Source organism: Anomalospiza imberbis, chromosome 1 (assembly GCF_031753505.1).
Source record: "Anomalospiza imberbis isolate Cuckoo-Finch-1a 21T00152 chromosome 1, ASM3175350v1, whole genome shotgun sequence".
Classification (NCBI taxonomy): Eukaryota; Metazoa; Chordata; class Aves; order Passeriformes; family Viduidae; genus Anomalospiza; species Anomalospiza imberbis.
Window position 1 is genome coordinate 132,086,452 of NC_089681.1, and position 13,627 is coordinate 132,100,078.

Sequence of the window (13,627 nt, forward strand, 5' to 3'; positions counted from 1 at the left end):
ACCTACCAGTGAAACCCATGGCAAATGTAGACACCTGGTACTGGGTGAGAGGTCTCCCCCTCTCTTTTCTGATACTCAGGTTTGTTCCTGGGTTTTCATGAAGCAGTTTCTTGACAGGATAATGAGAATGCTTTCCACTGTGAAACATCTCTAAGAGATTTTTCTTTCCCTGTGTCTTCCAGGTGCATCTCTGGTGTCGGTAGAAGACTCAGCTGAATCCAACTTTCTGACCTACAACCTTGAACCACTTGAAGGGAAAACATCAACATTTTGGACAGGAATGTACAGAAATGTGGATGGTACTTTCTCTATTTTTAATGTCTTTTTTTTTAGTGAATAATTACTACAAGCTTTTTGGCATGAGTGTTGAAAATTTCACATTATAATTCTGTAATAAGGAAGGTAAAGCAAGACATAGGTAAGAGGCTGCTTCAATTAAATCCTATATTTGATGATTATTGCTCTCACATTAATGCAATTAATATTCAATTAGATAGATATTTCTATCCTTATGATAGACTTCAAAGTACAGTCTTGCACTGTTCAGGTAAAAAAAAAACAGTATAACTATCAGTGGCAGGGTTGCAAAATAGTTCAGGTGACTTGAGGTGGGGCTTTCTTGAGTTTTGGAAGATTATTTTTACAATTTTCTACCCAAGCACTTGAATGACAAATTTCTTAGGGATAAGACAACTTTTCAATTACAGCGCTTGGATCTTAACCAGTAATAGTGAAAATTTTTGGTAAAGGAAAGAATTTGAGGGTAGTCATTTATATACATGACACATAGAGGAAAGCTGAGGTTTACTCATGTGGTCAATTGACACAAATAGTGTTTGTTAAAGTGGTTATAGAGCAGTGTAGAACAGCACAACTTCCCACAGTGATCATAAACACAAGAGTTCTTCAGCTCTTCATTATAGCTCTACATAGTCATTATAGCAATTTCAGCATAAGTGCATAGCTAAATTTTGTACCTTTATGTGTGTATCCACATTGTATTCAGTTGCCATGTCCTCACACAAATGGTGTCAGGAATTAAAAAAACAAAGAACCCAAAACAAAAGCAAAATATGTAGAATCTTATAAAAATCAAAATACAGTTTTCATGCTGAATCTAAGAATTTGCTTGAGTACAACCTACAGTCACCAGTACATTTATTCTAAAAAAATAGCACTGTTAAAAGAAAGAAAGAAAAAAGGAACTGGAAGGAAGAAGCAGAAAGTCCAAAGCATAGCTGAGCAACAGTGATCACAAGATTTTGGAAGGAGATCTATAAAAAGGAATACTGTCTGTGTAAAGCTTGTGGAAATGAGTAGAAACTGGAAAACAAATGAAATAAAATTGGTTGTAGAAAGACTTCAGTGTGGGCTTTGAAAAGAGTAACACAAAACCTTCCTACAAACTACTGGAATAAAGAGCGTTTTGGTGAAGTTATATTTTAACATCACTTATTTCTATAAATGGAATAAGTAATTGACACTGCACCATTGCTATCACTTGAGGGAGATTCTTCTTGGAACTGTCTTGCCTTTGCAATGCAAAGCCAGATTTTTCTGCCATTTCCCAAAAATTGATATTATATCATTTGCATAAAAACTTAGGGGCAACATATTGTGTCAGAAGTAAATAGTTTAGTGGTCTGTCTCCAAAAGTGGTGACAAGTAAATTTCTCAGGAAGGCAATAAATATGGAGCATGTGAAGGTGTCAGTGTGGAAATTAAGACTATCTTTTTGTTTTTTCCATATTCAATGTCTTTTTCAATTAGGACTATGGCTGTGGCTAGATGGCAGTGCAGTGAATTTTGTAAACTGGAATGTAGGAGAGCCGTCTTCTCAGCAAAATGAGCACTGCGTTGAAATGTATGCAGACTCTGGGTATTGGAATAATTTCTTTTGCTCTTCCTACAAAGGATATATTTGTAAAAAGCCAAAAAGTAAGTGCTGCATTTATGAATTAGTTTTATGTATGGATTATGCTCTCTGTAAACTAGTGTTAGTAGATGGCCGTTACACACAATGCATTTCAGCTGGATGTTCTGACTTTTTATAAGTGCCAAAGGATACACATTTCCATACCAACAAAAAGAATGACTCTTTTCAGAAAGTAGTTCTGGACAGTAGTCAAGTCCCTTAAGAATTGCTTTTAAAGGACTGTGTTCATATCTTAGCTGTACCTAGTGTATACACTTGACAAGTTAGTGTGTTTTCTATTGACAGCTGTTGAGAAATCACAATGTAAGGACCCTGCCTTGCATACACAAATCTGTCAAACATATTCCTCAGGGTATCCCCTCTGCTCTGCCTGTAGAGTAGCCATTGTTTATTTCCCTCTGCCAGTCTCATGTGCACGTGTTTTCTGAGTATGATGTAGCGTTTCTATGAATTAAGTGTTTATAAAGTGGGACTTATTTAACGGCTTGGGATCTTTTGTCTCTGTGTCCTCCTGTTATGAAAAGATGAATGAATGAAAAGCAAAGCAAATAGCATAGTCTGAATGTGCTAAACTGAAGGTGTCCTGAAATAACTGAATGTGCAAATTTGACAGTAGGGACATCTAGCTCATATGTATTCCTAGAAGTCATCATAATAATTTCTTCCAGCATATATTGCAATATCAAAACCTCTTACTTATGCTTCCTAAGAAGGTTGAAATGTGTAGCTGCAATATACTGACTTCCTCTAAAATACTGGAAATGAGAGAAATTCTGCTCTCCTTTCTGTAAATTTGTTCTCATGCAAAATTATTCTTACTTACTCAAATGCTTGTAATGATGACTGTATCTTTTACAGGAAATACTGCAACATGTCAGTATATCCACCCTTTCAGAGTCCATTTATCAATCTCTTTGTTTTGTCATTGACAAAAATCCATAGATGTGGGTACCAAGTGTTAAAATAAATTGCCACTGTTCCTTTTTGACCATTCAGTTAAATTATTTGTGCTGCTACTGACATTCACCTGTTTTGATGCTGAGCAAAGAGCATCAGAAGCAGATGAAAGCTAGTTACTTTTTTCTATTAGCTTTAGCCAGTCTAGTCTACTAATCTGTAATGCCACAGATTCAACCTAATTCCAGAGTCAATGCAAGGATTATATAGTCACTCACTCCAAAACAGGACACAATCTAGTCCTACATTTTCATAGAAATGCAGCTTTTCTTGGCATAATTTTTCAGAACTGCGACAATGCTCCATGTGCAGAATTTAAACAAATTATTTTAGCTACAGACCAATAAATGGAGCATTAGAAGCACAGTTTTATCAAGTTGCACTAGCTACCGCTGGCTATGTTTGCTGTTTTCTGAAGAGACTGAAACACAAAAACATGACGGAAGTGTTCCATAGAATAGAAGTTATTTTCTGTTTCATTTGTTGAGCTAATTTTTACCATAGTAATTTGAGAGTTCTGTAGCAGGTCCATACCACAAAGTATCTAACTTTATTTCATAAGTGAGGAGATACTCAGTCTGGTGAAGACAAGGTCTAAGGTCTCTAGGGAGACCTTAGAACACCAAAAGGAGGCTCATGAGACAGGAGAGGGACTTCTTATAAGGGCTAGTGACAATCCAAGGATGGAAATTCATAACCTCCCTGGGCAGCCTGAGCCAGTGCTCAGTCACCCTCACAGTGAAAAAGTGTTTCCTGATATTCAGAGGGAACATCCTTGTGTTGCACAGTGGTGCCCACACCCTCTCTTCTGTCACTGGGCAGCACTATGGAAAAGACATAAGTGGGGCCTGGTAAAAATAATTTAAATTTCTGAGCTCACCTTTTTCAGAATGAAACCTGATGCATTGATTCAAGTTTGAATAATAAACTGATTTTATATCCACCTGGCAAAATAAAGACCTTCATCTTAAATGATGGCCCATTTGCCCAGCAAGCCAGATTTCACGGCCCTGATGTTAAAATTTAAATGAGCTACAAACCTGAACTTTTTAGTTCAGATGTGATACCTGCTAGGGCACTGTGAAGTTCATGAGTGATTTCAAGTGTCTATGCCGGTAAGCCATCAATATCTATTGGAAAACCAAATTTATTACACTTTCTACAAGTGTAGAAACACAAGTATTTGAAGAGTTTTTAATTATATTGAGGATTATGTTTGACCATGTCTATCCTCAAGATGCTGTATACATTTTCTTTTGGCTTCACTCTGATGTCTGGATCGGTCTTCATGGAGCTTTTTGATATTCCTTTTTTGTTAGTTTATTTAAATAGCTACATATGAGACCAGAATACACTAGACCATTGTGCTATGCCTTAGGTGTATATAATTTTGTATGAACTAAACCCAAGTGTTTTCACGATTTAGTGGTTTGTATTACCATATATTTGTCTGAGCATGATTTTCAGTATGCTCCAAAATATAAAAATAAATAATGTAGAAATAAACAATAATACAAAAATATAATTATTTTTTAATGCTTTCAAGTTCCAGCAACTGAAATGCCACCAGCATCTGAAATGCCACCAGCTGAAATACCTACAATGGGTAAGAATATTGTCTAACAAGTAGAAAAAAACTAGTCCTGCATAAAATCATAAACCAAAAATATTCTATTCTGTATTATGTCTCTTAAATTTTCTTTTATACCCAAGTACTGTACCTGTTTCCTGGGATGACATTGTTTCCAAGTAGTGCACAATATAGTCTATTTGGGTGCATGTCCAAATGTAGATTAAAAAAAAATAATAATTTTGATATGGCATGCAATATTACTGATTTAAAATCAAGTTATTTTATGTTGCTACTGCTTCTTCTCATTACATCAAAACAAATGAACCCCTTTTTCTTAAAAGATCATGCATTCTAAAGAACTTGCTTCCAGTAATCAGATAAAGACTTCTGTAGCATTCTTTTGATTTCTTCATATTTGTTTTCAGCAATGACAAAAGATGAGAAGGCTTCTACCCTGAACCACAGCAAAACGGGAGTTATAGTTATTGTTGGTATCATCATCCTAGTTGGAAGTGGCCTTGCAGGATATCTCTTCTACAAAAGAAGAAAGAATTGCTTGCCAACAAATGACAGCTTTGAGAATAATTTGTATTTTAATGGTGATGCAGTTCCTGGAATTAGTGACACAAAGGATCTTGTGACCAACATAGAGCAGAATGAACATGCAACACTGTAATGTAACAAAAGGAAATGTAATGTAATATGTAATATAAAATGTAATGTAATAAAATAAAATGTGCCTTGTTTTATTAAAATTATGCAATTAGAATGAAGCCAAAGGTATTTTCTCATGTGCAATTACTGTACTAGCCTGTTTCTGTGTGTGTGTAATGTCATACACTGCAGTTATTTTATTTTGTAGCCATTATATAAAGTGAAAGATTTCAGGTCTCAGAATTTGATGATCACACTGGTGGATGTGGGTCTTAAGAAAAGTGATACTGTTGGCTAATTATAAAATGGAACAGTAGAAATGGATAAAATAAAGAAAATAAAATCCAAGAGCCCCTTGAATAACACGCACAAGATTTGACGTTTCTGCATAAGATTTGTTTCAAACCATGCTATTGAACTCAAAGGTATTCAGTAAACATCTTCTAATTTTACCATCTTTCAAGTATTCCCATGGACTTAAGTACAGCCATAGTCACTAGAGGTTAAGTCTGTATTTGGGCACATTTCCCCTTTGAACTACATGGACAAAAAGACCTTTACGATATTTCAGTTCCCACAACTTCATACAACACAAAAAACCAAGAATGTAGTACTTGCAGTTTATGTATTCTAGGATTTAATCAGGTAAAATGTGGAGACAGATCTCTGGAGTGGAAAAGTGTGGTTGATGTTAGCTGCCAGTTTTGGCTGGCTACAAGTGGGTTTGTTGGTGAGAGGTGATGAAGGTCATGGCAAAACTTCCTTTTTACCATGCAGCAGTTACCGAGGAGAGGGAGGAAGATTGCCTGTGCATGTTCTGGAGGTTTCTAGGAGCAGAAGGTTTCTGCATAGCTGTTACGGTGATCACATGTTGGTACTGCTCTCTACAGCTTCTCAATAAGTAGGTTTCTGGGATATGTGATGCAAGTAAAGAACAATTTAGCTTTACCGATGTAATAGTTACTACTGATTTTATTTACTTTCTAAAATGGTTAAATTAGCTACTATTTATGGACATCTTATATTCCCCAAGGAGTTTATATTCCTAATTTTTGTAGATCCTGTAAAATGTAAATCATGAGTGATTCCTCACTTGCTTACAAAGATTTGAAAGAATTGATTTTGTGGTTTCAGATTTTGCGGTTTCAGATTTTGTTCTCTGAAATAAAAAATAACTATCTTTGATTTTTAAAATAGGTTTGCATTTTATAGTCTCATCTATATAAGACACTGTAACATCATAAAGTGAAAAAGGAGATCATACCACAGGGGAGACATTCCAGCAAAAGTTGTGATCAAGTATATTAACCATATTTTCCTGAATCTGTCCCAGGATTAAATCTGCTTAAAGACAAAACAAAAATGTGAGTTGAGTGATTTAGTAAAAGTCTTAACTTACATAAATATGCAGGTAAGATGGGAAAATTTGTCCAGGAACTCATTTTCTCTGGCTCTGTTCTCTTTCTCCCAGCTGTTTCCTTGCTCTGTTCCTGCTGTTTCCATTTTTAATGCACAGTTGTTTCAGCATGTTTTTTCAAGGATCAGTATCTTTAATGTTTTTTTATGCCATCTGATGTGGCTCGTGACAGAAAGCTCTTGACTGACTGATTAACGCTACTAAGGGTCATGTTTCAGTTACATGGAGGAGTGATGCCAGGTAGAAATTTATGTGAAACAGACAGTGGAAAGCCAAGAGAGCCTGACTGGAATCCCAGCCTCACTGTGCTGGCTCACTGTGTTGAGCAAACACCAAACAGGTGCAGTCTCACCTAAAAGAAGCTCAGACCTCTTCTGGGCCCTGCACAATCTTAAAATGGTATCGAACAATGAGTCCTTCTACCAGATAACCTTTATTCCCATGAACATATGCAAAGGTATGGTTGCAAAGAAAATAAAAATAGAGGGGATGTCTCATTTCTGGTTCTTTGCCATACTTATAAAGCTCATCACTAAAAAGTGTCAAGGAGGGAATCCAGCTACTGGAGCCTGGCTAGTTCTGAGCTCATTCATTCGTTTATTTTTCCTGAAATCCAGCATCATCTCTGAGTTGGAGAGAATTAAAAATGCCATGCTAGTTAGTAGCTGGCAGTAGATGTAGGTGCTTCTGTGTCAGTTCTGCTCTCCTGTCCAAACAGGTATAGAAAAAATAAAGAAGGTTCCAAATGAGAGGCCCTACTCTGAAGATGGAGATGCTTAGCCTACTCCTTTTAGAAAGAGTGTAAGTTGAAAAGACTTGAAAGATTTTCAGAAGAGGGGGAAATTTAAGCTGCATAGCTTACAGTACTTCCTATTTCAAGACAATGGAATTGAAGTAAATTTCACATTAGAAAGATTAATATAGTAACAGTAGCATTTACAGCACAGGAAATCATTGCAGTTCCACGTCATGAGCAGAAAATGAGCACTGATACTTTATACACAGACTATAACAGAAGTTTTTGAATAGAAGGTAGAGAAACAAACAAATTTAAACACTTTAAACAATATCTAATTAGCATAAGATCAAATGGAATGCTTTTACTTAGGAACAGAGATAAGTAAAATGTGCTTCTCTATTTGACTGGAAAAAAGAAATGTATCTTACTGGAAATGAGTCATGTTCATATGGACACACTCTAATTTTATATTTGACATATTCTGATCCTTCACCAAATCTTTCAACCATTTTCTGCTACTGACTGCTATTCATATTGGGTTGGTCAGGTGCCTTAGAATCAAACTCTTGCTCTTGTGATCTCTTACTTTGTCTCCCAAGTAGATGACACTACTTAGGGAAGGTCTTACTACTTAGGGGAGACTGTATTTTGCTATTTTGCATACATAAATGCATACATATATATATATATATATATATATATTCACAGAGGAATTGGGTTCTTCCTTTTCTGAAATATACTTATTGTAAAAACAAGGAAAATAATTTCTTGAAAAACAAGATGATGAATAGTATGAACAAGAGAGAATATGAATAGAAAAGCAAATAAATGTTTTAACAGATCCCTAATAGTTTATATCATCCTCTGATGCTGCCAAGGTTTCTTACATTTAGAAAAATGAAAGGAAAAAATCACTCATTATGTAGCATGAAGATAGAAAAATAGAAAGGTTGTTCCTTTTTTTTTATTTTTAGGCTAGAATGTTCCAACTGAGGTTTAGAGTGGTTTTTTTTGAAAGAAATAAATGTTTATAACTTGGAAACTGTGATTGTCCTACGTGTGGGGATTCTGAATTGAAATCTTATATCAAGTTGTAGCAGGCTAAATGATAACAAAATTAATTTCATATTTTAATATAAGTGGTTTTTTGAAAATGAATGTAGGGAAGCATCCAGTTGAATCCAGATGGCCTCAACCACCCATTTCTGCAAGCACCTGAGGAATGACTTGATGGCAAAATTCAGTAGTGTGTAAGGTTTTGTCTCTTCACACTGCTGTGTTTCTTGATACACTTGTGTTTAATTCTCGTTTCCCCTTTTCTCTGGAAGTTTGGACTTTAGAAGAAAGGTGGTGAATCTGCACGCTGTGAATGTAACTTCCTGCCTGGGAGCAGAGGCTGCCAGAGGAACAACGCTGACTCAACACAAACCCCAGCAGCTTTTGTTCCTCGCCACTTTTAAAACGTCAGGCTCTGTCTTGCCAAATGGCAGATCCTGGAGCACTTCTTCCCAGTCCTATGGTTTTCTTTCCCGCTTTGTGGGCTGTGATGCAATCTGCTCAAACACACAAATACTGAGGTAAAGCTGAGTTTTACTCTTGTTCAGCCTCTCTCAACATATTGTCAATACCAGTCCCTCACCAACCACTGATCTTTGTTCAGAACAGAACCAGTTTCTTTTTCTCTGTTGTAATTATCCTTGTTACACCCTGGTAGATTTGGATATTCTGAGGTGTTTTATACAGCAGAATCACAAGACATATTTGTCTTGCTCCTGAACAAGGAAGGAAGGGAAGTTGGAAAATTGAGGTTGCATGTTCAAACACTCTGGTGTTGGGGAGTACCAGAATGCTTGACTGCAGCCATTCTTACATACAGATCATAACTTACTGAGTAATTGGATTCTGTGGAGCTGCCCTCATTTATTCCACATTGCTCAGTTCTCAGTATCCTTTTCAGGCTCCCTTCTTGGCATGGCTTTGCTGTAGCTGTGTCTGCTGGCTTTGAGGTCCCACAGTTCTCTCTCACTGTTGTGGCTTTGTTCTACTCCAATTCCCTGCTTATGCTTTCAGACCCAGTCGTTTGTCTACATCTGAGTCAGAGTAATAGAAGCAAAATCCCACAACTTCATGTGGGTGTCCAGGATTTTCACTGCCTGAAACAGCAGCAATTTTGCTGCAGATGCAATATTGGGGAAGGTATGCCACACCAGCCTCTCCTGGAGGTATGGGAAATGAAATTTTCCAAAGTCCATGTGCAAAAACTGATGCAAAGCTTCCACCAGAGTCCCTTTTCTTGTCCCTGTGCTCTAAGTTTTTTGAGATCTTTAATCTATCATGGAGAAAGCTTTATCAAAGCAAACATCAGAATTTTGTCAGAATGCCTGTAGGGTGTACACTTTATGGGGTGAAAATTTTCGCTGACTAGTGGCATGAAAAATGAGGCAGTATTCCTCATCAGTTTTGTTTTCCTCACTAGCAATAATTGAAAATCCAGTATTTTCCAGTTATAGGTTTTTTTTTTTTCCTAGAACTGTGTGCTTTCTTTCCCAATTTTTTCAGCTGTTGCTGTCAGTTGGGTAATTATTCCTGCATATAGTCAAGAATGGAGCAAAAGAAAGAATAGGTGTCTCCTGAAGAATGCAGATCTGACTTTCTACAGCTTTTTTTTTTTCTTTTCTGTGGAATTTCAGGCATGGAAAATTCTGTTTCTCTTTGACTCCAAGGTCATAGTTACTTGATTTGTGTGGTGTCCCAGATTTTTCACAATACTGCAGAACACTCTGGCTTTTTTCATCATGTATTGATATAGACAAATCTTTCTCTTCTTTTTTACTTTTTTTATTTATTTCTGAAAATGAGACAGTAATTTCACCTTTTGTTAAATATAATGATTCTGAGTTATAAGGTATGTATTAAAAAATCCACACTCAAATCTTACCTGTTAGATCTTCTATTTCCATGGCAAACTTGGATACATTAGAAAAACTAGCTTAGGAAGCAAAGTTTACTCATTAATGTATTATTTCAAAATTACTCATGTGACCTGACATAGTTCCTTATTTGACGCTCAGAACTTCCCTGTATCTCTTTGGTCTTAAAAAGGGTTTGTTAATCCACTTCAGTGCAGTGGGGTTTTCTTGCAAGGCAGTGATTTGGTCTTTAGGATCAATACGAGGTGAAGGGAAGAAAGGAGTGAAATGTTTGCCATGTCTCTCTACTTGCCCCTGATTTTTCTACTCTCCATTAGTACATCTCTTCAAATGTCTGGTAAGTCTTTGTCCTCTGCTTAGCGTGGAGGTTTTCAACTTCTTTAACGTCTTCTAGTTATCTCCCTTAGTGGGCAGTGAATTTAGATCTAGTCACAGCACATAATTTGTAAATGTTATGTTTAGCTTGAAGTTTGGTGATATCTGCATAGGAATTCTTTTTCCTTAACCCAGGTTTATGAATGAAAGGAATATGCCAACAGATGTGGCCATAACCTTGGCAGTGCTGATTCTCGAGAAAGCAGACAAAATCTGATTTCACTTTACTCCATTGGAGGCTAGAAGAGTTCAGTACAGAGCAGTGAACTCTCAGCATGCACAGAACTATTGGCTGATGTGTGCTTTGAGTTTCTTAGCAGTTCATAAAGACCATAGCATACTGATCAGTGCATATTAAAAACTCTTTTCCAAGCTGAGAGCTTTAGGAAGCACCTTAAAATCTCCCATCCATTAAATTTCACACCCTCCTACTACTGAGAGGAAAAAGAAATGACACTGTGTCTTTTCCATGGCAAGTTCCCAGCTAGAGAACTCTGGAAGTCCAGTACTATTGCTTGAATGGCAGCAGGGACTGTGCAATGCACCAGTGATCTAATCCACCACAGGACAATTTCTTCTTGGCATGCTTTTGGGTGAGACCAAGTGACTTCTAACCCATCCTCTGCTAACCTTCTCAAGAACCACTGCAGCCTGAGAGCTCTGTCATGGAAAATATCATCTGGCTTGATCTATAGCCTTTCAGAGCAACAATACCAAGGCTGTTCAACCACTCCCTGTCAGCTTTGGGATGGGAGGGTTATGAAAGCCCCGTTAAGTACTCTGGCCTTGGCAAGAAACCTTGGGTAAAAGTTGATGGAACTGCTGAGTGAGTTGGGTGATGTTGCCTGTCACCTAGAAGGGAGCAAAGGGATGCAAGCTGAGCTGTGAAAGAGTGAAGATTTGGAAGAAGCTTTTTGTTGAAGCTGATCTTAAGAAACAAAACCCTGATATTCAGTGTCTCACATTTCTATTTACAAATGTAGTTATTATTAGCACTTAGGATATTGGCTAAGTTTAACTGTTCTAAGAACTGATGATGCTGCAAGTTATGGCTTCTCTCCTGAGAAACCTACAAATAAAACTCTGTGAAGAAATGAATTTTCACACAGCTGCTAAAAATTTCCAAGATAATTAACCAAAAATGAAAAATACATCACTTTCTTGGCAAGCTGAAAATGACAATATTATTCTGGGCCAAATATAAAAATTATTTAATTTTGAGTATGTAAATGATTTTTAATAGCTCTAAAGCAAAAATAGTCCTTTTACTTGCAGAATAAAAGCCCATTTAAATATGATTTTGTGGAACTTTGAAGAAACTATGAAATGTAATGTAATGAAGGTCATTTTTGACATGCTTTTTGAGACCACTGTGGTTTCAGGAGGGATATGAAGAAAAGCAATTTCTCTTGAAAGAACTGTATTTTCAGCTCTTGTGTTTTTTCATTTTAAGAATATTTTAATAAATATCCTTCATACCAATGATTAACTTCCCTTGTTTTATCTCTCTAGGAACTATATATACTGTTTTAGTTTTTTTGTTTGGTTTGGTTTGGTTTGGTTTTGTTGGTTGGTTTGGGGTTTTTTTTTTTGGTAGCAGACTGTCATATAGCAACTAATTGCCTGTATCTCCTAAGAAACCTCTCCTCAAATTGCATTGTCATTTTATCTTATAGGTAGGGGAATATTTTCAATCTATAATGAAGATAACAAGCTCTGTGCCCAAGCTCAGAACTCTAGCTCAGTCATAACCACCACTTGTGATGAACATGATGAGTTTCAGAAGTTCAGGTGGGTCTCTCCCACGCAGCTGCTGAGCATGGCACTCAAGCTGTGCCTGGGAGTGCTCGCCAAGGACGATGAGGCTGCCGTCACCTTGGAATCCTGCAACAGGACAAATGAATTCCAGTGGTGGGAATGTAGAAATGAGACGCTTGCAACCCATGGCAAGGATTTATTTCTCAACTATGGCAAAGGGAAGGGGAAGAAAATGAGGCTGTCCAAAGTATCCAACAAAGGGAGCAGGTGGAAAATCCATGGAAGTGCAGACAGCGTGTGCTCTCAGCGCTATGAGGGTGAGTACTGAAATTCCGTTTCTATTTCTTGGTAACGTGACTGCCCCTTCCTACAAAGCATGCCACTGCCTGCTTGACAGGCAGCAACTATTTTCTTAGAGTGACATCTGCAGAGGAGCTAATTATAAATAGGATGTTGAAATGAAAGGTGAATATATCTGTATACTTTTCAGCAAATATAGCTGTATACATTTCTGACAAACTTATAAAGTGCAATTTTTTCAAATGATAGAATAAAATTACAAAGGCCCATGATGTAAAGATAAGGAGGAATGGGAATTCTGTTTGTACAACAACAGCAAAAAGAAATCTATGACTGTTTTAAAATATGTCTGATCAATTTGTAGAAGAGATGATTGTGTTATATTTATTTGATTTGACCTCTAATAATCTCTAATAAGTGAATTTCCAGTTTAGATAGAAGGAATCCACCATTAACATTATTTACTTAGTGTTTTCCAGGCCTAGTAAAAACAAAAAGTAGAAAAAAACAAAAGGAAAAATGGTGCATAATGGTTTAGGATGCAATGTTTTATCATCCTGGAAAAAGACCTCTAGACAGTAAGATCTCCTTTTCCTACAATTTTGTGGCTCTTGGGCTATGTAGAGGGGGCATTCAGGATCAAGTAATCAATCTCCTTTCTGATGAGGCACTGGTATGCCTCAACTGGTATGCCTATTGTTATTTAAATTCCCAACTGGTATGTTGGGAATTTAAATAACAATAGAATAGATTTTTGTTGTACACTACAGCTGTTGCATAAGAATGAAGTTTGTCATAATCTTGTACAGACAGAAGCAAATTAGACTGGAGAGTGATGGAAGTCCTAGCAGAGTCCTTGCAAATTTAAGATGTAGCTTCCTCTCATAAAGACTAATAAAAATATTGTGATACCTCCTTTCCAAGTTTTTTCAACTATGCAGGGGAAAAAAAAAGAGAATGGATACATTATCTAAGGACAAAAGTATGT

At 36.7% G+C, this 13,627-nt stretch overlaps 2 protein-coding genes across 3 annotated transcripts in view; both read left to right on the forward strand.

Moving 5' to 3' along the window:
- The window catches only part of LOC137486818 (macrophage mannose receptor 1-like), a 51,078-nt gene extending 44,806 nt beyond the window's left edge, over positions 1-6,272 (forward strand). For both annotated transcript variants that reach the window (XM_068212330.1, XM_068212339.1), the window contains exons 27-30: positions 183-299; positions 1,771-1,938; positions 4,440-4,499; positions 4,892-6,272. In XM_068212330.1, the coding sequence (XP_068068431.1) occupies positions 183-299; positions 1,771-1,938; positions 4,440-4,499; positions 4,892-5,142 (596 nt within the window). In that variant the 3' untranslated portion in view covers positions 5,143-6,272. The remainder of the gene's footprint in view (positions 1-182; positions 300-1,770; positions 1,939-4,439; positions 4,500-4,891) is intronic.
- A 4,080-nt stretch (positions 6,273-10,352) lies between these two features.
- Positions 10,353-13,627, forward strand: part of LOC137486830 (macrophage mannose receptor 1-like) — a 32,109-nt gene continuing 28,834 nt past the window's right edge. The window contains exons 1-2 of the mRNA XM_068212351.1: positions 10,353-10,543; positions 12,258-12,656. Of these exons, the coding sequence (XP_068068452.1) occupies positions 10,474-10,543; positions 12,258-12,656 (469 nt within the window). The 5' untranslated portion in view covers positions 10,353-10,473. The remainder of the gene's footprint in view (positions 10,544-12,257; positions 12,657-13,627) is intronic.